Source organism: Dendropsophus ebraccatus, chromosome 2 (genome assembly GCF_027789765.1).
Source record: "Dendropsophus ebraccatus isolate aDenEbr1 chromosome 2, aDenEbr1.pat, whole genome shotgun sequence".
Taxonomy (NCBI): Eukaryota; Metazoa; Chordata; class Amphibia; order Anura; family Hylidae; genus Dendropsophus; species Dendropsophus ebraccatus.
Genome location: NC_091455.1, coordinates 40192735 through 40214822, shown reverse-complemented (window position 1 = coordinate 40214822; position 22088 = coordinate 40192735). Strand labels below are relative to the sequence as shown.

General features: G+C 43.5%; 1 protein-coding gene across 2 annotated transcripts in view; it reads left to right on the top strand.

Annotated features, from left to right (window-relative positions):
- The window catches only part of WWP1 (WW domain containing E3 ubiquitin protein ligase 1), a 78911-nt gene extending 58868 nt beyond the window's left edge, over positions 1-20043 (top strand). For both annotated transcript variants that reach the window (XM_069957398.1, XM_069957399.1), the window contains exons 10-24: positions 102-276; positions 1156-1210; positions 1296-1380; positions 4323-4451; positions 7930-8002; positions 8203-8274; positions 9633-9721; positions 13141-13300; positions 14081-14214; positions 14694-14834; positions 16152-16272; positions 16986-17090; positions 17643-17739; positions 17814-17886; positions 19045-20043. In XM_069957398.1, the coding sequence (XP_069813499.1) occupies positions 102-276; positions 1156-1210; positions 1296-1380; positions 4323-4451; positions 7930-8002; positions 8203-8274; positions 9633-9721; positions 13141-13300; positions 14081-14214; positions 14694-14834; positions 16152-16272; positions 16986-17090; positions 17643-17739; positions 17814-17886; positions 19045-19144 (1609 nt within the window). In that variant the 3' untranslated portion in view covers positions 19145-20043. The remainder of the gene's footprint in view (positions 1-101; positions 277-1155; positions 1211-1295; positions 1381-4322; positions 4452-7929; positions 8003-8202; positions 8275-9632; positions 9722-13140; positions 13301-14080; positions 14215-14693; positions 14835-16151; positions 16273-16985; positions 17091-17642; positions 17740-17813; positions 17887-19044) is intronic.
- Positions 20044-22088: the final 2045 nt, after the last annotated feature.

Genomic DNA, 22088 nt, shown 5'->3' with positions numbered 1-22088 from the left:
ATTGATTCCTTCACTTCCTCAGGCAAGAAATTATGCTGCTTACCTGTTCTGTAATCCTGAACATAATAGAAAAAAAAAAAAAACTCCTTTTTGCCTTTCAGATGGGAAAGAAGGGTCGACGACCGTGGTAGGGTGTACTATGTTGACCATAACACTAGAACTACAACATGGCAGAGACCCACCATGGAGTCTGTCCGCAATTTTGAGCAGTGGCAGTCACAACGCAATCAACTCCAGGGAGCTATGCAGCAGTTCAACCAGCGATACCTCTATTCGGTAAGTCACACCCATTATCGTCATATCGACCATCGTTTCACACTTCTGTGTAGTAAATGCAACTGTCAATATATACATTGTGTGAGGGTTGAATCTATTTAGTAACTTAAAGGAGAAGTCCGGGGAAAATTTTTATTAAAGTATTGTATTGCCCTCCTAAAATTACACAAGTCACCAATATACACTTTTTACAGGAAATGCTTATAAAGTGCTTTTTCCCCTTCACTTACTACTGCATCAAGGCTTCACTTCCTGGATAACATGGTGATGTCACGACCCGACTCCCAGAGCTGTGCGGGCTGTGGCTGCTGGAGAGGATGATGGCAGGGGGACACTGAGGGACACAGGACACTGGAGGGACACTGAGCATCCCTCTGCCATCATCCTCTCCAGCAGCCACAGCCCGCACAGCTCTGGGAGTCAGGTCGTGACATCACCATGTTATCCAGGAAGTGACATCACCATGTTATCCAGGAAGTGACATCACCATGTTATCCAGGAAGTGAAGCCTTGATGCAGTAGTAAGTACAGGGAAATAGCACTTTATGTACATTTCCCGTAGTAAGTGTATGTTGGTGATTTGTATAACTTTTGGGGGGCAATACAATACTTTAATAAAAATTTTTGCTGAACTTCTCCTTTAAGTGAATAATTTTGATATGGTACACACTGATATGCACATTACATGTTATACACACACATACACCTTATACGCACATTATACATATTACGTACACATACACATTGCTCCATTATGTACACATTGTCTTACACATACACAAATGCACATTATAAACATTACAAACGCACATACATTCACACTTTAAACATTACACTTATTGTAGCAAGTATAGTAACATGCAAAATGCTTAATTCTAGGCTTCAATGCTATCAGCAGAAAATGATCCCCTGGGTCCTTTACCGCCAGGTTGGGGTAAGAGCACATTTACCATTTTTATGGCATTCTTTAGTAACATGACCTCATGGTAAAACTTCTTATTGTACCATTTGTTTTCCAGAAAGAAGAGTGGACTCTACAGATAGAGTGTATTTTGTGAATCACAATACAAAAACTACCCAGTGGGAAGACCCTCGAACTCAAGGGTAGGAATACACCCTCTATGTGCTTCTGACACTTATGTTAGCTTTGTCCATCACATTGCTCCATTCCATGTTGTAGAAGACTCTTTTCCTTTTAATTTGAATATCCCGATGTTTGCCTTCATGTCGCTCACTTGCAGGATGAAAGCATCGATTCTTATTGTCACCATAAATGTGCCATTATTCCATGTAAATGTACGCATGATATATGTGTGGTATTGCTGGGTAAGGTTGTCTTCAGGTCAGTGCAAGGAGGTTGGATTCTTTAAAGAAATGTGTTCAACAATGCCTGTCATCTCTGGACACTAGGAATGCTTTGTAGGCTGGACCAGTAGAAATGATATTGTTTTTTACTCAGATCCAGTCTCTGATCTCTGCTTACAGCTATTTATTGGGAAGCTGTAGTTATATGGTCAATGTACTTATAAATCATTTACTCTCCATACCCTAAAGAAAACACTCTAAGGTCGACTGTCTACTGCCTGGTAGAGGAAATCTGTCTCTAGTAACAGCTAGATCAGGACAAAACACAGGAAGAGAAGGTGGGGCTTTGCATGGGAGAACCTGGCAAATCGGTGTCGATCACATGACCATTAGAGCCTTTTTTTTTTAATTATTTCTTATTCCCTGGATTAGAATAATAAAAGTTTCCATTCGGTAGCAGCAAGCAGAGATCCACGTACGAGAATGAATGGGGATCATATAGCAAAACAGTCCCCGACACAAATGGTCTTTTTTTTTCTGAACAAAATGTCAGTACAGGAAATGTAACAGGCTGAGAAGAAATTGCCGCATGCCTAAGACTATGTACTGTATAAGAATGCAGCACCTGTGAATGTGAGCATAGTGTGTATCTGTATGTACACACACCACCTATACATGAGTGATTGCCTTATCTCCCCTTCCTCTTTGCTGTATATATGCATGTGATTTTTGCAGACTTGTTACCGGCTGTCAATTATACAAGTAAACCTCCCCTTCCCTTAACCTTGTATGTGAGAGCTGGACGAATCCCAGAAGCCAGGGCATCTAAAAAGCAAGCACTTGGCCCCGAAGATTCTGATCAGTTCTTATAATATTCAGGTTTTTTCCCGGCTAGTAAAAAGTTTATTTAAAAACGGGTCAGATTGGCTTCTGGAGTGATGGGACTGGCTTCTAAAGTTTACACTATTTGTCCACCCCAGCTGTAAGTCTGGGAGTGGAAGAGAGAGGGCGCCCTCATGAACACTAGCGGCATGCTGTGATTTGCTGCTTGATTCATCCCTGCTGAAAGCTTCTGTTTCTCTTTGGTACCTTAGGTAGACAACGTCTCTACAGCAAGGGGCAGCCTGTGTTGTCAGCAGATATAATTGATATAGTTATATATTTGTGTTTGCTTGACTTGACTTGACTCGTTATTAAAGGCATATTCCCATCTCATCCAGATATTATATGCCATCATGTTGTTGGTTGGGGTACAACCCCTGCACTGCAATGCTCTTACATGGCCCGATTATTGGGCAGGAGTGTTGTTCGGCCCGTATAAAAGTGAGAGGGAAACCCCCCGATCTTCGGCTGATCGCATCTTTTCGACTACTTTAAAAGTAATTGCTATCGGCCAAACATCTCCCTATGTAAACAGGAAATGTGCAGCCGATGGCAAAGGGAGGTAGACAGTACAGATATGCATATATCCTTGTTGTCAGTTTCCAGATCACACAAGCAGTTCCTACATACCTTCTGTGCTGCTGTGTGATCTGGCATCCCACGCTTCGGCTCTCCCTTTGGCCGGCTGTATCTTCAGGTCGCTGCCTGCTCCACAATGACTGACATCCGGAAGAGGTGGGGCGGCCTGAAGATACAGCCAGCGACGGAGAGCAGGATGCCGGATCACACAGCATGTATGCACTTGTGTGATCAGGAAACTGACAGCACGGATATATGTCCATGCTGTCAGTTTCCATGGCCGCACAGATGATACAAGGATCGTTTGTACATCCCAGCCGCTTGATTAATTGTGCTGTGTAATGGTACGTTTACACAGGCAGATTTATCTGACAGATTTTTTAAGCCAAAGCCAGGAACAGACTATAAACAGGGAACGGGTCACAAAGGAAAGACTGAGATTTCTCCTTTTTTCAAATCCATTCCTGGTTTTGGCTTCCAAAATCTGTCAGATAAATCTGTCTGTGTAAACACACCCTAGGGTCCATTTACACAAAGATTATCTGACAGATTATCTGCCAAAGATTTGAAGCCAAAGCCAGAAACAGACTATAAACAGAGATCAGGTCATAATGGAAAGTCTGAGATTTTTCCTCTTTTCAAATTTATTCCTGGTTTTGGCTTCAAATCTTTGGCAGATAATCTGTCAGATAATCTTTCTGTGTAGATAGACCTTAAGGGCACTGGAAACCAGCACCAATCTCGCTGATCGGCGCTTGTTTGCAGCCGCCCGCATCCAAAAAATCTTTGGCTGCCCGTCTCTGCATGCATCTGCATCTGCACAGTCAGACAGGAGCACTGTACTGCGGAAAGCCCCTTCATTGTCATGATTAGGTAAGACCCCCACCAATCATAATCTGATGCCATGTCCTACTTTGAGATGGGAATACCTTTTAAAGAGTCTCCAGAGCAGACTCTGCTAACAGGATAACCATATATTGTAGGCTGCTGTACAGAATTGAGTAACAACTTTGTTAAAGAAGACCCACAACTCTCCTGACATGTCTGTGGTAGAAAATACTTGAATAACAATTCAGAACTGTGTTGTGTTATCCATTTATTATTCCTCCGATAAATGTATATGAATAAATTGACAACGGGGCGTTACTATTCCCAGAGTATATACTACAGCAGGCACGTCAGGGGGCTGAGGGGTCCTCTTATTACTAATAATCTGTATTATTGTGAAACCTTGCTGTGCTTAGAAAGGCTTCTTATTAATGGTTGCTCCCTCCCCACAGTTTACAAAATGAGGACCCTTTGCCCGAGGGCTGGGAAATTCGGTACACAAGAGAAGGGGTAAAGTACTTTGTAGATCACAACACAAAGACCACTACATTCAATGACCCCCGGACTGGAAAGTCATCAGTGTAAGTAACGGGAAGCATGAGCCGCAGTCAGATCTGAGCTGCGCTACAGCTTATGTTGGGATATAGTGTGAACACAAAGGTCAGGAACACACACGTGTTTATTTCCTCCTCTCCCTCGGCAGTGATATGGCAGCTGCTGATCATTCATCACTGTCTATGGCGATGGACTGTCGGCCTCCTCTGGTCACTCCCAGTGAGAATAGACGGCTGATTGCTTCTTATTGTCTGCCGTAAAGTGACGTGTGTGTGTCCCCGGCCTTACACCGTGGTGGTACTGCTATATATTTCCATCTGTATATGTATCTGTAAAATATACGCTCATTGTACAGCGAGCCAGCTTCCTCCCAGATGTTCATGTGAAGAATATACATGCGGCATGTATAGCTCTTCATCCGCGCTGTGTAACACATGTTTTATTTCTGTTTTGGCTCATCCGATATGCAGCTTTATTCACATTGGCATTCCCACGTCATGTGTAGCTATGCCGTCTATATAGATAATGCAAACATTACGGCCGACTTCAATAGGTTCTGAATGGTGCTGACATGGACCATGCCTATATGCTGCAGTCTGTAGATGCTTCTAGTCCATAAACATGTATGGACACCATTGGTTCTCAGTATCTCAACTCCAGGATATATAGGGGGAGATTTATCAAACATGAGGTAAAGTGAAACTGGCTCAGTTGCCCCTAGCAACCAATCAGATTCCAACTTTCATTTTCTAAAGAGTCTGTGAGGAAAGAAAAGTGGAATCTGATTGGTTGCTAGGGGCAACTGAGACAGTTTCACTTTACCTCATGTTTGATAAATCTCCCCATAGTGTATATAGTATGCCTTCTATATGTTCATCACAACCCATGACCAACACCCATTGCTAAAGAAGGACTTGAGGGTGGCACCCTTATGCCATGTAGTTTATTTGGGTTTTCTTATGCATCCTATGTACCCTGGGGGACATCAATGATCTTTTCCCCCTATTCAGAGGAGTTGCATGAGAGCAATGGCTGAGAATGTACATGGGACACACTATCCAATCCAGCGGAGATTTACACATCTCCCATAGATTTTTACACTCAGCCGCTGCTCCAGACAACTAGTTTGAATAGGTAATGAGTTATTTTTGGCAGAGTCTATCGCTGCACATACCAAAAAAGAGAGAAAAGCAGACAGCGCCATACATTGTGTAGTGGTCATACTGGGTTACTGCAGCTCAGCTCCTATAGGAGTGAATGGGAGCTGAGCTGTTGTTGGCGTGCCAAGAGTCTTGATATTAATGGCCTATGTTCAGGAAAATGTCCTTTAAGCTGTGCGTACATAATGGTGTGATCTGGTGACAGTCATGACCATGGGACTGTCATCTGTAATGAGATGACAAAATCAGATCCAGGTAATTGTTCCCTGCCGTAATTCTCATCCAGCCTCCGGATCCTTGTCCAGTGCCCCGATCACTCTTCTATTACAGACTTTTACTGTAGTGTCCCATGACAAAATGAGGCAAATATAGTCATGGACGGTAACTAATTTTGCTTAGTATTATATACTGTATATATATATATATATATATATACATATATATAATCACACATACAACACTCCTACAGTTAGGTTCCTTTCTACTGGCATGAATGCGGCCTCAGTGGTGCAGGACGCCAAACTCTGCATTATCCTGCAGAAAGCAAATTGTGAGTCAGTCTTGCGGTACTCTATTATCAGAGAAATCAAACACCAGATTAGAGGATGTTGTTTGTTAAGATGACAGTGCCCCTCACTGGTCAGAGATGGTACTGCAATAGCTTGCCAGTTTGTGTTTGCTGCCCCTACATTGCTGTCACCCACTTGATGTTTGTGGTTCCTATGTTGTACTATTGGGCCTTATGTTGTACTATTATTTTCACACTAGCATAATACGGATGCATTTTTGCACGCCCAGTATTTACAGCCATAACATGGACACAAAAATATGTCTGTATTACATTAGTGTAAAACCAGCCTTAAGGTTCTGTTCACATTTTATTTTAAGTCTATACGCTGGGAGCATTTGTGCCTTATACTACTTACAGACGGATGCTACATATATCACTATAGAGGAATACGGGGATATACCTTTACCTCTATATATGCGTGGTGTATGTTGGTACATTAAGGCCCAGTGTATACCTAAGTGCCTTTTGGCATACGCTGGGTGCCTATGAATGCATTGGAGGCAGATGTAGGTGATCACTCCCAACATGCACAAAGACAAGATGTGAAGAGAATCCAACGTCTGTCCATTTACTTAAAGAACAACTAACTTGTGTCATGTGATCGCAGCCATGACAGTAACAGATAGGCGGTCACAGAGCACACGCTCTATAATCTGGAGCTGATCTCTCGCATGCTATCCCTGCTTTAATAATGGCTCATGTGCGGGAATCCTTAGGAAACCAGCATGCACCCTGGCTTCAGTGCAGAGCGCCTCTTACTTTATATCCCTGCTGCTGCTGACCGCTCTATTGGCTGCTATGGGCAGAACCCCCCTCCCCACCTGCACAAGTAGCCCCCTTTGATCTGAGCCGTCTCCTGGAGTGCAGCATACTTCTGTGATTCAAAGCCTTGAAGATTGGATCAAGATGCTGACGCTCATCTGCCATGAATTCCGCATGTGCCTTTAATATATTGTACAGGACTAAAGCTTCAAAACAGCTCTGTGTTCTGGTAGATGAGGAGCGGTGATGTTCAGAAACTCTGAATAAAACTGGACTATCCCAGTACATGTTAACTGAATCTTCTTATCAATGTACTATTTTCTGCTCTGTGTATACAGCTCCTATGCTGACTTGTATGTTTCCATGGTAACAGACTACATACAAATCCGTTTCCTGCAGCCTTATGGTGCCCATACACCTTATACTAAAGTCGGACATATCTGCTAATTGTGTAAGGTGTAAGGCAGTCTAACCCATAAACATTAGCTGGACATATGCCAAACACTGTAATGTTGTCAGACCATTGATGTGTATGGGAGGTAACGTACATATTGTCAGTTGGCAAAAGAGCGGATGGGTGGATGGCATTAGGACTACAGGATCAGACTAATAGTCTTTTGTACTCAGTTACCATGGACATAACATGTCTGTGATCTAGAAATAAAACGGTATGAAATTTATGGGTAAAAGGGGTTATTACTAGTGTTAAGTAGACCTGTCAAACTATTCGGGTACTAGCCGTCACTTGTACTGTGGTTAGGTGGGGATGTTTAATCCTGGGATTAACCCCTTTTCCAAGGTTCTTGGAATTCTGTTTCAGATGTATTGGACCAAAAAAAAAAAAAACGGCTGTCCCTTTAACATTATAACTGATATTACACAGACTATGTAGTGTCTCTAGGATTATTATGGGGTTTTCTGTATAATCTGAATTTCTGTCTATTTCCTTTTTTTTTATTTTTTATTTTTTTTTAAAAGCCTCATTTTTATTTTTATTTTTTGCGGTTTCAGGACTAAAGGGCCGCAGATCGCTTATGAGCGCAGTTTTCGGTGGAAGCTCGCCCATTTCCGTTATTTGTGTCAGGTAATAATTTTTTAAGGTGGTTATTGTAATGCCGAATCCTTTGAAGCTAGCGGACAGGACGGGGCCCTCCTATCAGTCCGTGCAGGCTGTCATTAGGGAGATGGCATTCGTCTTATTCCTCCCGTATTCGCAGTGTTCTCTGCCTTCTGCCCCAGACATTGCGGACATGAAGCGCTTACTAATTCCTAACTTCCTTGCAGTCAAACGCGTTGCCAAGCCATGTGAAGATAACCGTCTCCCGGCAGACACTATTTGAAGACTCTTTTCAACAGGTAAATATCAGCACTAAGGTGACTAACAATGGGGAGCAACACCATAGGAAGGGGAATGTGTTCTGTATCCTGCTGTATACTCTGCAGCTGCTGTGTCTGAACCCCTGGTCTACTCCTCACTGACTGGGGACATCCATCTGCTTCTAATATACTGTATGTAGCAGAGAGGAGGGAGTTAGGGCCTTGTTCATATCACTACTTTATTGCAAAAACTTCTAAAAGGGTTTTCTGTTCCTATAGGGTTCCAAGGCATGGAGTAACATACCCTTGTACACTCACATATGTACATCACTGATCTGGAATAGTACAAGTCACTCTTCATTCTACGTCCTATTAATGAGTTTCCCTGGTTTTTATTGCATTATAAGGAGAGGGCAGGGACTATGTATTTCCATGGAGTGTGACTGACTTAGACCCCCAGTGCAAGTCCTGTATCACATCCCCCCAGCTATCACTTATCATTCATTCTCCTCTTATCCTCATATGGGACAGAACACCATTGTGGACCTCCTCAGGCTCACAGGTTCAGCTGCAACTACTACTTCTGAACCTCCTGTAGTAAATCTTAAAGGGGGTTTACCAAGATTATAACATAAGGATAGGGAGTGAATAAAGCGACAGCTTGTATGCTCAGCCTCTGCCCTATTTATTTCTATGGGACAGCTGAGTGCTCTACTTGTGTCTGGTACCACTACACTCACATGGGGGACAAGGGAACCCTGTGTTTGGTGGGGGTTCTAGCAGCCGGACCCCACTGATGAGATACATATGGCCTATCCTGTGGATATGGGATGAGTATTAATCTGGTGCTAATCCCATTTAAAGGGATTATCCAGAATTAGTAAAACATGACTGCTTTCTTCCAAAAAACAGCGCCACAACCTGGCTCCATTTACTTCAATAGAACTGATCTGCAATACCACACACAGACTGAGGACAGGAGTGGCACTGTTTCTAGAAGAAATTAGACATGTTTTTCTAATCCTGGATAACCTCTTCAACTACTACTTGAACCTGTCTATTATAGTCAGAAGAGGTCATGACATGCATACATAAGGCTCAGCACCCCATGACGGCACAAGAAGCGGTCTCAGCTAAGCTTTGCTTATTGGCAGATCTGCTTCAGTCTCCATGTCATGTACTGACATACAGTTCATCGCCCTTCTCAGCCAGCCAGGATCAGCGCAGAGTGCCGCAGTGACCCAGTTTCTTCATTGCCGTTCACATCCAGATAATTGCGCTCAGACATATTTAGTATTCATGAATTCAGGTTTTCCTGTATGAAAAGTGTCGAGCTGTGGAAGGTGATTAAGGGAAGTTGGTCAAGGTCTAATTGTTTTCTCTCTTTTCCCATTCAGATAATGGCGCTGAAGCCTTATGACTTAAGAAGACGATTATACGTTATGTTCAGGGGCGAAGAAGGTCTGGATTATGGAGGCTTGGCGAGGTAACATAACATGAACATGTGCTGCACCTCTGTGCAAGATCAATACAAGGAATGGGAAGGCTTGTTATGGCTGGGAAAACAGATCTTATTCATATCCATAGAGGTGACATAAACTGTACAGCAAATATGGTGCAATAATATAAGGAAGGAGTCTTTACAGTAATGGCCCTATTCCACGGGACGATTATCTTTCAGATTATTGTTAAATCGTTCGAATCTAAACGATAATCGTTCGTTTGAATAGCAGTTATCGATTAATGACCGAACGAGAAATCGTTGATCGTTAAATAAACCTGGACCTATTTTTATCATGCTCGTTCGCAAATCGTTCGCATTGAATAAGACGTCGTTCGCAGTAGTGACGAACGCAATAGCAACGAAAAGACGACCGCAAGAACGATCATAAGTAACGATTATCGTTCCATGTAAATGGGTGAATGATTTCAGGTCTTTTGCAACAGCGGTCGTTTGGATCGTTTATCCTTAACGATTATGAGAACGATAATCGTCCCGTGGAATAGGGCCCTAAGGGTGATTAGATTCTGAAATGTAATGGCCACATAATGGGATTATAAAAAGGACTTCTAAATGTATAGCTAGGGTCCATTTGTCCATGCAGTGAAAGGGCTTATTAATTTTTCTTTACTCCCTATGATTCAGATGGCTTAAAGGGGAACTCCAGCAAAAAAAAAATCTTTCAAATCCACTGGTGTTAGAGAGTTATATAGATTTGTAATTTACTTATATTTAAAAAATATGCAGTCTTCCAGTACTTATCAGCTGCTGTATGTCCTGTAGGAAGTGATTTATTCTTCCTAGTCTGAGGGTATGTGCACACTAAGGAATCCAGGTGGATCACCTGCCGCGGATGCCGCAGCTCGTCCCAGCTGTTCAATCTTCGGGCGGACAGCGGGATCTGCCTGACCATAGTATGAAGTCTATGGGACCGGTGGAGATGCACGCGGCCGTAAGCAGGGCCGGAATCTGCGGCAGGTGATCTTCCCGGATTTCTTAGTGTGCATGTACCCTGACACAGTGCTCTCTGTCAGGAACTTTCCAGAACAGTAGCAAACCCGCATAGAAAACCTTTCCTGATCTGGACAGTTCCTGTCTCGGACAGAGGTGGCAGCAGAGAGAGCGCTGTGTCAGACTGGAAAGAATACCCCACTTCCTGTAGGGCATACAGCAGCTGATCAGTACTGGAAGGCTTGAGATTTTTAAATAGTAAATTACAAATCTATAGTACCTGTTTAACATAGCCAGTGAAGCATTCAACTGAAAGCCTTGGCCTCTGTCTCTCTCTGTCTCTCCCCCCATATCCACTCATACACATTTATCCAAGTATATATGTTCTAAAAAGAAGGGGGGGGAGGGATTGTCTCCCCTAGACCAAAAAGATCAACTGAAATCCACTGTTTCCCCCAACATGTCAGATGGTTGACCACTCTGCTAAGATTTCTGATCCATCTGAGAAAGGTTAAACCTTATGGAGTAAATGTGTAACTCACATTATTTGGTGACTATTTTAGTGAATAAATGACTTGAGGTTATCCTAAGATTATCCACAGGACAGATCATAACTAGCTGACCGGTCGGTGTCTGACCACTGGGTTCCCCAATGATGATGACAACTGAGATCAGTTTCCCCCCATGTGAAGGGTGCTGCAGCCAGGGCTGTGGAGTCGGAGTCGTGGAGTCTGAGTCGGAGCTAGCTTTGGCTGGAGTCTGAGTCGGAAAAAAATGTACCGACTCAGACTCCAGCTTTAAAAAAATCTTTAAAAAATGTAGAATTGAATTTTGATATGAATTTTACAAGTTTTGTTCATGAATATATATTATGAGCAACATTCTGATAGGACACTGGCCCTATTACATAAGGGGGATCATGGAAAAGTTGTCGGTCACTATTTGGCAGTTTGTTTCTGAGCTGAAAGAGTCCATTGTGTGGGGGGAGATCTGTGCTGTTCTCTTCCTGGATGCTGGATGACTGTGTATGAGCAGCAGTGTAATATGAAGATATCCTGTGTAATATAGAGGAGGAGGGGGAGACATAAGTAGTGTAGGTGTAACTTCTGCCCTCAGTGTGGAGCTTTCTCTCTGGGAGAAGATTGTGAGTTCTATGGCTGCAGTAGGCTGTGTGTGTACTATGACTACAGCAGGCTGTGTGTGTATGCGTGCTATGGCTGCAGTAGGCTGTGTGTGTGCGCTATGGCTGCAGCAGGCTGTGTGTGTGTGTGTGCACACACTATGGCTGCAGCAAGCTGTGTGTATGTGTGCTATGGCCGCAGCAGGGTGTGTGTGTGTGTGTGTGTGTGTGTGTGTGTGTGCTTTATGGCTGCAGCAAGCTGTGTGTGTGCTATGGCTGCAGCAAGCTGTGTGTGTGTGCTATGGCTGCAGCAGGCGGTGTGTGTGTGTGCACACTGTGGCTGTAGCAAGCTGTGTGTATGTGTGCTATAGCCGCAGCAGGCTGTGTGTGTGTGCACTATGGCTGCAGCAAGCTGTGTGTGTGCTAAAGCTGCAGCAGACTATGTGTGTGTGTGTGTGCGCGTGCGCGCGCTATGGCTGCAGTAGGCTGTGTGTGTGCGCTATGGCTGCAGCAGGCTGTGTGTGTGTGTGTGTGTTTGCGCTATGGCTGCAGCAGGCTGTGTGTGTGTGTGTATGTGTGCTATGGCTGTAGCAGGCTGTGTGGGTGTGTGTGTATGCTATGGCTGCAGCAGGCTGTGTGTGTGCGTGTGCTATTGCGTGCCCCCAGAGTGACCTTCTATATCACTATGTGTGACCCCCTGTAAATCACTATGGCTGACCTCTATAGTACAGGTATCTGGCATTGTTAGCAGTGTTTTTTTAAGTATGGTGAATATTTAGTTAGAAACATAGAAGATTGTCAGCAGGAAAAGACCACCTGCTCCATCTAGTCTAGTTCTGAGTTGTTCAGGACATGGAGGCTGGAGACTGGCTGCATCCACTGCACACACAGGAGAAGCTGCTTTATATCTTTCCTTATTCCTCAGAAGTCGCCCCAGGATCATGTAGGACATTAGGGAGAAGCTGCTGAGCCAGTGTGATAAATAACTCCCCTGGAATATGACCGGCCATTTATGAAGGAGCAGGAGTCTGTCCTGATAAAATTCAGGAGTTGGAGTTGGAGTCGGAGCTGCGGCTTACCGACTCCACAGCCCTGGCTGCAGCGCTCATGCTCGGCCACCGTCCCATAGACAGTAAATAAAGCAGTGGCTGAGCATGCACACAGCCGCTTCATTCACTCTGGGGTACAATCTTCTTCTGTTCTGCACAAGTTTCAGTTGTCGACCCCCCCACCCATTAGCTAGTGATCACTTGCCTGCTCATTGCACTTTGCTGTGTAACCTGTGATTACTTCTGCTGTCAGTCACCCTGACGCTGTCTGTCCTTTCTTTCAGAGAGTGGTTCTTCCTTCTGTCCCATGAAGTCCTCAATCCCATGTATTGTCTATTTGAATACGCCGGGAAAAGCAATTACTGTTTGCAGATCAACCCGGCCTCCACCATCAATCCCGATCACCTGTCATACTTCTGCTTTATCGGACGTTTCATCGCTATGGTGAGTTCTCGCTTCCACAGGATACTACTTTATTCTGTTAGGAGGGGTTCATTGTGCGTGCGGCATTTCTCATCATTGTGCAGAGAGGCGTCATCGGGACCAGTATAATAGCGGAAACCTAAGTAATGGGCCATGGGATTAGAAATGATCTTTCTTCACATTTAACATATACTGCATATGTAGTACCCTAAATATAGTAGACTCTGCCGTATAGGTCATAACTACATTATCAGACATGTTTTTCTGCCAGAAATGACTTCATTAAAGAGATATCCCAGGGAAAAACAACTTTGCCCCTATCCTCAGGATCTTCGTATCAGGCCCCCGGCTTCTGTAATATGAATGTAGGTGCGTGTACCGCGGCTCTTTTTATTCCTATGGAGCCAGCAGGAAGAGCAGAGTACATTGTTCTTCCGGCGTGCTCATCTCTTTCCATCGCTCCATAGAAATGTATAGAGCCGCAGGTCACATGCCATACATGCACCTCTATTCATTACACAGTACCGTAGCCTAATACGGAGATCGTCGGGGGGTACAGAGGTCAGACCCCCCGCAAGCTCCTACTTTTCCCCAATCCTGTGCATAGGGGAAAAGTTGATTTTCCCTGGAGTACCCCTTTAAATCCCATTGATGTAGTGCAGGGCGGGGTGGGGGAGATGCATGAGGACTGGACCAAAGGATCTCACAGGCTTTAGGTTTCCACCCTTGACTTAGGGTATACAGGGACAAGCTCTCTGCATTAGGTGTGTAACAATTAGAGATTTATATGCTTTTTTCCAGGCTTTGTTCCATGGCAAGTTCATTGATACCGGATTCTCTCTTCCATTCTACAAACGGATGTTGAGCAAGAAGCTTACCATCAAAGACCTGGAGTCAATTGATCCCGAGTTCTATAATTCCCTCATATGGATCAGGTAAGTAAGTTGTGAAGTGTGTCCATATACTAAGGGCCCTGGCCTTAATATACCTAGTTTAAAAAGAAAAGCTAAGTATATCGTCCAGAAGAAAGAAAGCAGTGTCTAGTGCCACCTACAGGAAGCTACCCTGTACTGCAGTGGGTGTCCCAATAGAGAGCCCAGATGGACAACCAGTCCCTTGCTCAGCTGCTTTAAGGATATTCTAGGAGTCAAACATTGACTGACATGATAGTTACCTATACGTGGCATAGACTGTTCTCATCCTTCTGGAGGAGAGCTGTTTTGTCCATGTTTTCCCAGGAGCATCACCAGTGAGACTCCATACACCAGCCAGGAAAACTAGCACCTTCCAAGAGTTAAAAAGAAAAGGAAATCCCTATACATGTTGTGTGAATGTATAATAGCAGTTCTGGCAGATTTCCATCTTGTCTGTGGGGTTCCCTGTGTTAATGTTCTTCTCTGCTGCTTATTTCCAGAGACAATAACATTGAAGAATGTAACTTGGAGATGTACTTTTCTGTGGATATGGAGATACTAGGAAAAGTCACATCCCATGACCTCAAACCTGGGGGGTCTAATATCCTTGTTACTGAGGAGAACAAGGAAGAATACATTGGGTAAGTGGATTGAAAGTGGATGTGCAGAATACTAGGCTGATGATCCCATGTATGTTGCAGGGGTTAAAAATGCTATAAACCTGTTTCTTGCTTATAGTACTGGGTGTTACTGATTCTCTGTCTTCAGAGGATGAGTAGTATAGTAAAGCAGGTGTTCAGACAATGGAAATAAGGGCACTTTTAGACTGCCCGAGTGGTCTGGTCAGAGAGTGCTTGGTACCTAGGGCACTGACAACAGTAATGTAATGGGCTCTCACTATTACATCTCTGTTATATGGTGACAACAGGTGACTTAATGTTTCCTGTCAACCTCCCTCTTCATAGTAAAGAGAATGATTCATAACTATAGTAAAATGTAAAAGAAAAACTTATCTATGTATATTTCAGAAATTAAGTATAAACAAAAACAAACTTAGCTCTGAGCACGTAGACCTTGACCGGTCAAAACTTTTGACATTTTTCTGCATGATAAAAGATTTTCCAAATTACATTGACATTTTATAACAATAAGGTGGAACCTCCACAATATAATTTGCATTTGCCTACAGGTGTGAGCTCTTATGTGTCCTGTAAAAAAAAAAAAAATGGGTAAAATATAAAACAAGCATAAAAGGTTTAAAGGACAAGTGCCATGAAAAACTTTTTCCCAGTAATTGAAGCACATTACAAAGTTATATAACTGTGTAAGATGCTTCAATCACCTATCTGCCTCCCTTCCCTGTCTTTTCCCCCCTCCACCCCCCACCAGGAAGTGTCCTAACTCACACAGACCTAATGACTGCCGTCACCGTCACCAGGCAGCTCCTTCTTGTGAGGATGAGTCATCAGCAGGAGGGCTGCTCTAGGTCCTGTTACAGCAGCCCCCCCCCCTCCCCAGTCCAAGTGATGGCTTGCAGTTGTTCAGCCAATGGGAGCTGAGCAAGCTGAGTCACCTGACAAAGCAGGGGAGGGGGGGGGGGCTGCTGTAACAGGAGAAGGAGCTGAGAGAAGAGCTTGGTGACGGTGACGACAGTAATCAGGTCTGTGTGAGTTTCTTACACTTCCTGGTGGAGGGTGGAAAAGACAGGGAAGGGAGGCAGATAGGTGATTGAAGCATATTACACAGTTGTATAACTTTGTAATGTGCTTCAATTACTGGGGAAAAGTTTTTCATGGCACTTGTCCTTTAAGAAAAGAAAAAAACCCTCTCAGCATGAAGGTCCAAAATGCTTGTGGTTAGGAAAGGGTTAAGCCTGTGGTAATATGGCTGAATACATGGTGTATATCCAGGTAATTCATTTGACTCCTGTCCTGAACCTCTTTCTTCTTCCCTTCTAGTCTGATGGCTGAATGGAGATTTTCGCGAGGTGTTGAAGAACAAACCAAAGCATTTCTTGATGGCTTTAATGCCGTCGTTCCGCTACAGTGGCTGCAGTATTTTGATGAAAAAGAGTTAGAGGTTCGGCTCCTACAAATGTACATATATACATATCTATTTGTTATTGCTCTAGGACACACACAACCCTCCCACCTCCACACTGCACATACTGTAACATGGGAGTATACACACTGAATGTCAGTGTATGTGGGTGGGTGGTGGTGGTGGAGTAGAGTTGTGCATGTTGAGCAGATGAACAGTGTTTCTCCGAAAACAAGACAGAGTTGGGTCTTATATTATTTTCTTCTTATTTTTTCATGAAAAACAATGACTTGTTATGTTGGATTCCTTTCACTTACCCCAAGTTTTTTTTTTTTGTTTTTTTTTTCCAGTAGAGCTTATATTTAAGGCCTACTCCAAAAACCCTACAAAAATCAGGCTAGAGCTTATTTTTGGAGAAACAGGGTAGTAATACTTTTGCACTTTATTCATATACTGGTACTTTATAATGTCTACATTTTTAATGCCTAATTTTAAAAAAAAAATTCCGGTTTTCCTGATGGAACTTCCCTGGGAACAAAATGTATTATAAAATCTTATCTGCCATAATAAATAGAAAAGAAGAACAAAATAATGCACTGACGTGTCCATAGCCATTAGAGGCCGTGTATTGAGAAGTTTCTTTATACTGTGTTTCACTCTTACAATTGAGTCATTCTTCTGCTGTGGTGTTAACCTTCGCTGCCTCTGATAAACAAGTGTAAGAAATGTAAGCCCTGTGTAATGTTTCTCAGGTAATGCTGTGCGGCATGCAAGAAGTGGATCTGTCTGACTGGCAGCGGAACACAGTCTATCGCCATTACACGAGAAACAGCAAGCAGATCATCTGGTTCTGGCAGGTAAGGGTTTCCAGCATTACGGTTTGTTCACACACTGTCTATCCGCTGCAGATTTGTTTCAGAAAATTTGTAGTGTTTTTGCCCCAAAATAAGTCAATGGGGCAGATTTATAAACTAAGCCCCCTGGCGTGTGCCACAGAAAAAGGCACATTTTTCTGTGCAAACAGGCATAAATCATAGCAGAAATCTACACCTGCACATGAGCAGGTGTTTATAACCCCCCCCCCCCCCCCCCCCCCCCGGAATGAACCCTTAAAGGGCTTATCCAGAATTAGAAAAAGCACAGCTACTTTTTTGCAGAAACAGCACCAACCCTGTCTTCAGGTTGTGTGTGGTATTGCTCCATTCACTTAAATAGAACTGAGCTGCAAAACCCCACACCCAAACTGAGGACAGGAGTGGTGCTGTTTTTGGAAGAAAATAATTATGTTTTTCTAAGCCCTTTAAATCTGTACGCTTCCCCGTTATATCTTTATCTATACATCATGTGTTGCTCAGGTGAGTTCTTCACACTTTTTTTTGGATTATATAGAGTTTCTTTCTCTCCTGCAGTTTGTGAAGGAGATGGACAATGAGGTCCGCCTGCGGTTGCTGCAGTTTGTCACTGGCACCTGTAGATTACCTCTAGGAGGATTTGCTGAGCTGATGGGTGAGTGTTAGATCGGCAGCTTAAATCTCAGTGAATTACTCTGTATTTACTCATTTACAATTCTATCACTACAGGAAGCAATGGTCCTCAGAAGTTCTGCATTGAAAAAGTTGGGAAGGAAACATGGCTGCCAAGAAGTCATACATGGTACGTTAAATTTCACTCTGAATGATGAATTACATCCAGGATGCAGACATCACAGCTATGCCTATCTATCTATCTATCTATCTATCTATCTATCTATCTTTTTTTTTAAGAACACATTGATCACTGAAAAACTTACAAGTCTCTACAAACTACACAAGTCTCTGAATTGCTTACAATCCATTAAAGCGGTTTTAACTAAATCAAAACTGATCACCGATCCTGCGGATATAAGCATCAAGATTAGAGATGAGTGCAGCTCAAGCTCTGCTTGTTCGGCATTAGAATACCAGTGGCTGAAGAATGTTGATGCAGCCCTAGGGAGTTCCGGACTCCCTAGGGCTGCATCCAACAACTTCAGCCACTGGTATTCTAATGCCGACAAATCTGGGCTTGAGTTGCGCTAATTTCTAATAATGCTAATTGTGTGCATGAGAGAGATTCTGATGGCAAACAATCTGAGCTTGAGTTGCTCTCATCTCTAATATGTTTTTGTTGTAAAGAAGATGGTGATGTAGGCTGGAGGAGTTGGCCAGAGGTGCCGACTTCTCTCAGTGGGTGAATCTTGTTTTAAAGCGAGTGTATCATCAGTACATTCATTTTAAGTTTTGTACATGGATAGAATGACGCCGGGGAAGCCAGTGCCTTCGCCTTTTTTTTTAATTGTTAGCCAGTTCCAGCGTATGGCACTGTTCTATTCCTTGGCATTGGCCAGGGGGTGAAGCACTGGATGCGGGCCGGGCCGCCCCCAGTGAAGGAAACCCCTGCCCCTCTATCTTGCGACTTCATTGATGGGCCACAGTTCAAAAAAGGACCACGGCACAGGCTTCCCCACACCGGCGCCGTTCTATCAGTGTTCAAAACTTAAAGGGAATGTACTGATCCCTTTAAGAGACAATATCTAGCCAAGCCTTCTGTGACATCAGAGAATGATGCTGAGACAATACCACATTGAGAATAAAAGGACTACACAACTTCCTATAAGGCATAATTCAAGCAAAAACATGCTGAAGCCAGTACAAGTTGTGGGACCAATATACTAGTTAATTATATATTTTGAGGTGATAGTGTTATTTAAATGCAATTTCCTGATCTCAGAATATCCCTTTAAGATTTGTGGCTTATAGATCCTGACCTTTAAAATGTTCTTTTCCTCCGCAGCTTCAATCGCCTGGATTTACCACCGTATAAAAGCTACGAACAGTTAAAAGAGAAGCTGCTTTTTGCCATTGAAGAAACAGAAGGCTTTGGACAGGAATGAGCAGCAGTAGCAGCTGCTGTGTGTGAACAGGAGCATTGAACGGTTATGGACATCTATTTTCTGCCCAGCCAAGAAAAATTGCACACTCTTAATTGTACATAAGCTGTGTAGTCTGTACAGTGATCTTTCTGATACTAATGCGTAGAGATTTCTGTTCTTCCACATAGATATGCAAACACTTTAGCCTTTTTCTATTTTTATTTATTTTTTTTCCTCCAAAATGACTGAATAGAAAAAAAAAATAACTTTTAATTTTAAATGCTGACTGAAAACTTTATTTTAAGATTTATATATCTATGTGTACGTACCGAGAACTCTAGTTTTATAGGGTTCGAGGTCTTATAAGACATCACAGCCATTTGATGAGGCCTGGACTTGCTTTATTCAGTACAATAAAACCTGCAAACAGTGGCTGTTCACATATGACATCTTTTCAACAGATGTTTATTGCATGGCTGCCAACAAAGCTGTTGAAAGCTAATGCCAAAAAATAAAAATATACAAAAAAATCTTTTGAGTAAAATGTACAAGAAAAAAAAAAAACTGCTGCTGGCTTTATAAGATGGCAGAATACGCACAGTTCTGTCGTTCATTTATTTCAGTGTGATAGCCGATATATTTTTTTTTTTTGTGAACGGAGCAAAAGTAGCCAAGGCCGAGAGTGGAGTCGCGCAGAGGTAGTTTTATCATGATTCTTAACATATACTAGCGGAGGGGCTCGCAGCCGCAGTGAGTTGTGATTCGCGCCCTTACGTTGAAGTGTTAGCGAGAGAACAAGTGGCGTGCGAGGCCACGAGCAAGATTTTTAGGTACAAGACTGAAAAAAAAATGTCTTGGATGAATATCAAAAATACAATGCAGAACTTTAAAAAGAAGTTGAATAAATTTTTTTAACCTCATTGGTTTTGGGTGTTTCCTTTAGCGACGTCGTAAAACGGTTCATTGGTAAACTGAAGTAAGGCCAATTGGTGTTTGTCATATAGCGGTAACAGGAATACTTAGGGATTAGAATTTTTTTTTTATTTTTTTTTTATTAAGGACACTAGCCAAAATAAAATCTGTTTGTATGTATTTTTTAATGAGATGTTCTACTTTCACGCCTACCTTGGAGGTTCCGTTGTCTTGTCCCATCATTGGAGTAAATGACAAATAAACCGTTGCTGGCAGATCCGTTACACACAAGATAGGAACAGCATCTGATGGATCTCACTGACTTAAAGGGGTTATCCAGCGCTACAAAAACATGGCCACTTTTCCCCCTACTGTTGTCACCAGTTCATGTGCGGTTTGCAATTAAGCCCCATTTACGTCAATGGAACTGAGTTTCAAAACCCAACCCAAACTAGAGACAACAGTAGGGGGAAAGTGGCCATGTTTTTGTAGCGCTGGATAACCCCTTTAAAGGGAACTCCAGGCAGCCTTGTTGAAATAAAAAAAAATATCAAAACGGTGAAAGGTTCTTACCTACACTCACCGGCCACTTTATTAGGTACACCTGTCCAACTGCACGTTACCACTTACTTTCTAATCAGCCAATCGCATGGCGGTGCATTTAGGCATGTAGACAGGGTCTAGACAATCTCCTGCAGTTCAAACCGAGCATCATTATGGGGAAGAAAGGTGATTTGAGTGCCTTTGAACGTGGCATGGTTGTTGGTGCCAGAAGGGCTGGTCTGAGTATTTCAGAAACTGCTGATCTACTGGGATTTTCACGCACAACCATCTCTAGGGTTTACAGAGAATGGTCCGAAAAAGAAAAAACATCCAGTGAGCGGCAGTTCTGTGGGCGGAAATGCCATGTTGATGCCAGAGGTCAGAGGAGAATGGGCAGACTGGTTCGAGCTGATAGGAAGGCAACAGTGACTCAAATAGCCAACCGTTACAACCAAGGTAGGCAGAAGAGCATCTCTGAACGCACAGTACGGCCAACTTTGAGGCAGATGGGCTACAGCAGCAGAAGACCACCCGTTACTAGCATGGTGTACCTAATAAAGTGGCCGGTGAGTGTATGTTCCCCTGACAATCTTCATGTGGTTGTACATTAGTCCGGCTTCTCTAATGCTGATTTCTGCCTGCTCCATCTTTCTTGCTGTTTCTCTTCCCCTGCACTGCTATCGGGCTACATCTCCCAGTAGTCGTTGCGTGCACACTTAGAACATCCTGTTTCTCCTACTCCTCTAATCCATCCCCCTCTTACTTACCCCACCCCTTTCCTTGGCTTGCATTTATGCCACGACCCTTTCCCCTTACACTCAAGCACATCTGCATCTCAGTCTGTGGGCAGCAAACAAACCGAGTGTTAGACGATGGTCACACGGTCTAATTCTCCTGCGGGGAGAGCAGAGGGAGCAGGAGACAGATTGGATTGCAGGGTGGCCAGTTTTCTTCACTTCCTGGATGGTCAGATAACTACTTGTGCAGCAGAACTGCACTGGCACACATAAGTCCCTACTCTAAACCAACACTGTGTCGGTCAGCAACCGGCAACCCCACAAAGCAAGTGACAACAGGGGAGGGGGGGCCTCAGAATAGCCCTGCAACCCGAATGTCACAGGACCAAACCCACTGGGCCCCTCACAGCCCACAATATGGTTTGACCAAATTATATACCAACATCCTGGCGTTGGTTTTTAAATGTAGCCGAGAGGCATTAGTGTCAGCCATGGGTGTGAGGTGCAGCAACTCCTTTTTCTCTAATTTTGTATGTTCTTTTTGAGTGGCTAGCACTCTTCCTTGTAAAACCCATGTGACCCCCAATTAGCAGGTAGCACCTGTGCACATATGGTAAGTACCTACTCTTTTTCCCATTCTACCTGCTGGTGCAGTGGTGAGTAGTAAGACCTTGTTCACACTTGTTGCTTGGCAGCCGCCTTCTCAGTCTGCGGGGTGTGGGGGGCCCAGTGGGTTTGGACCTGTTACAGTGGGGTCACAGGGTTATTCTGAG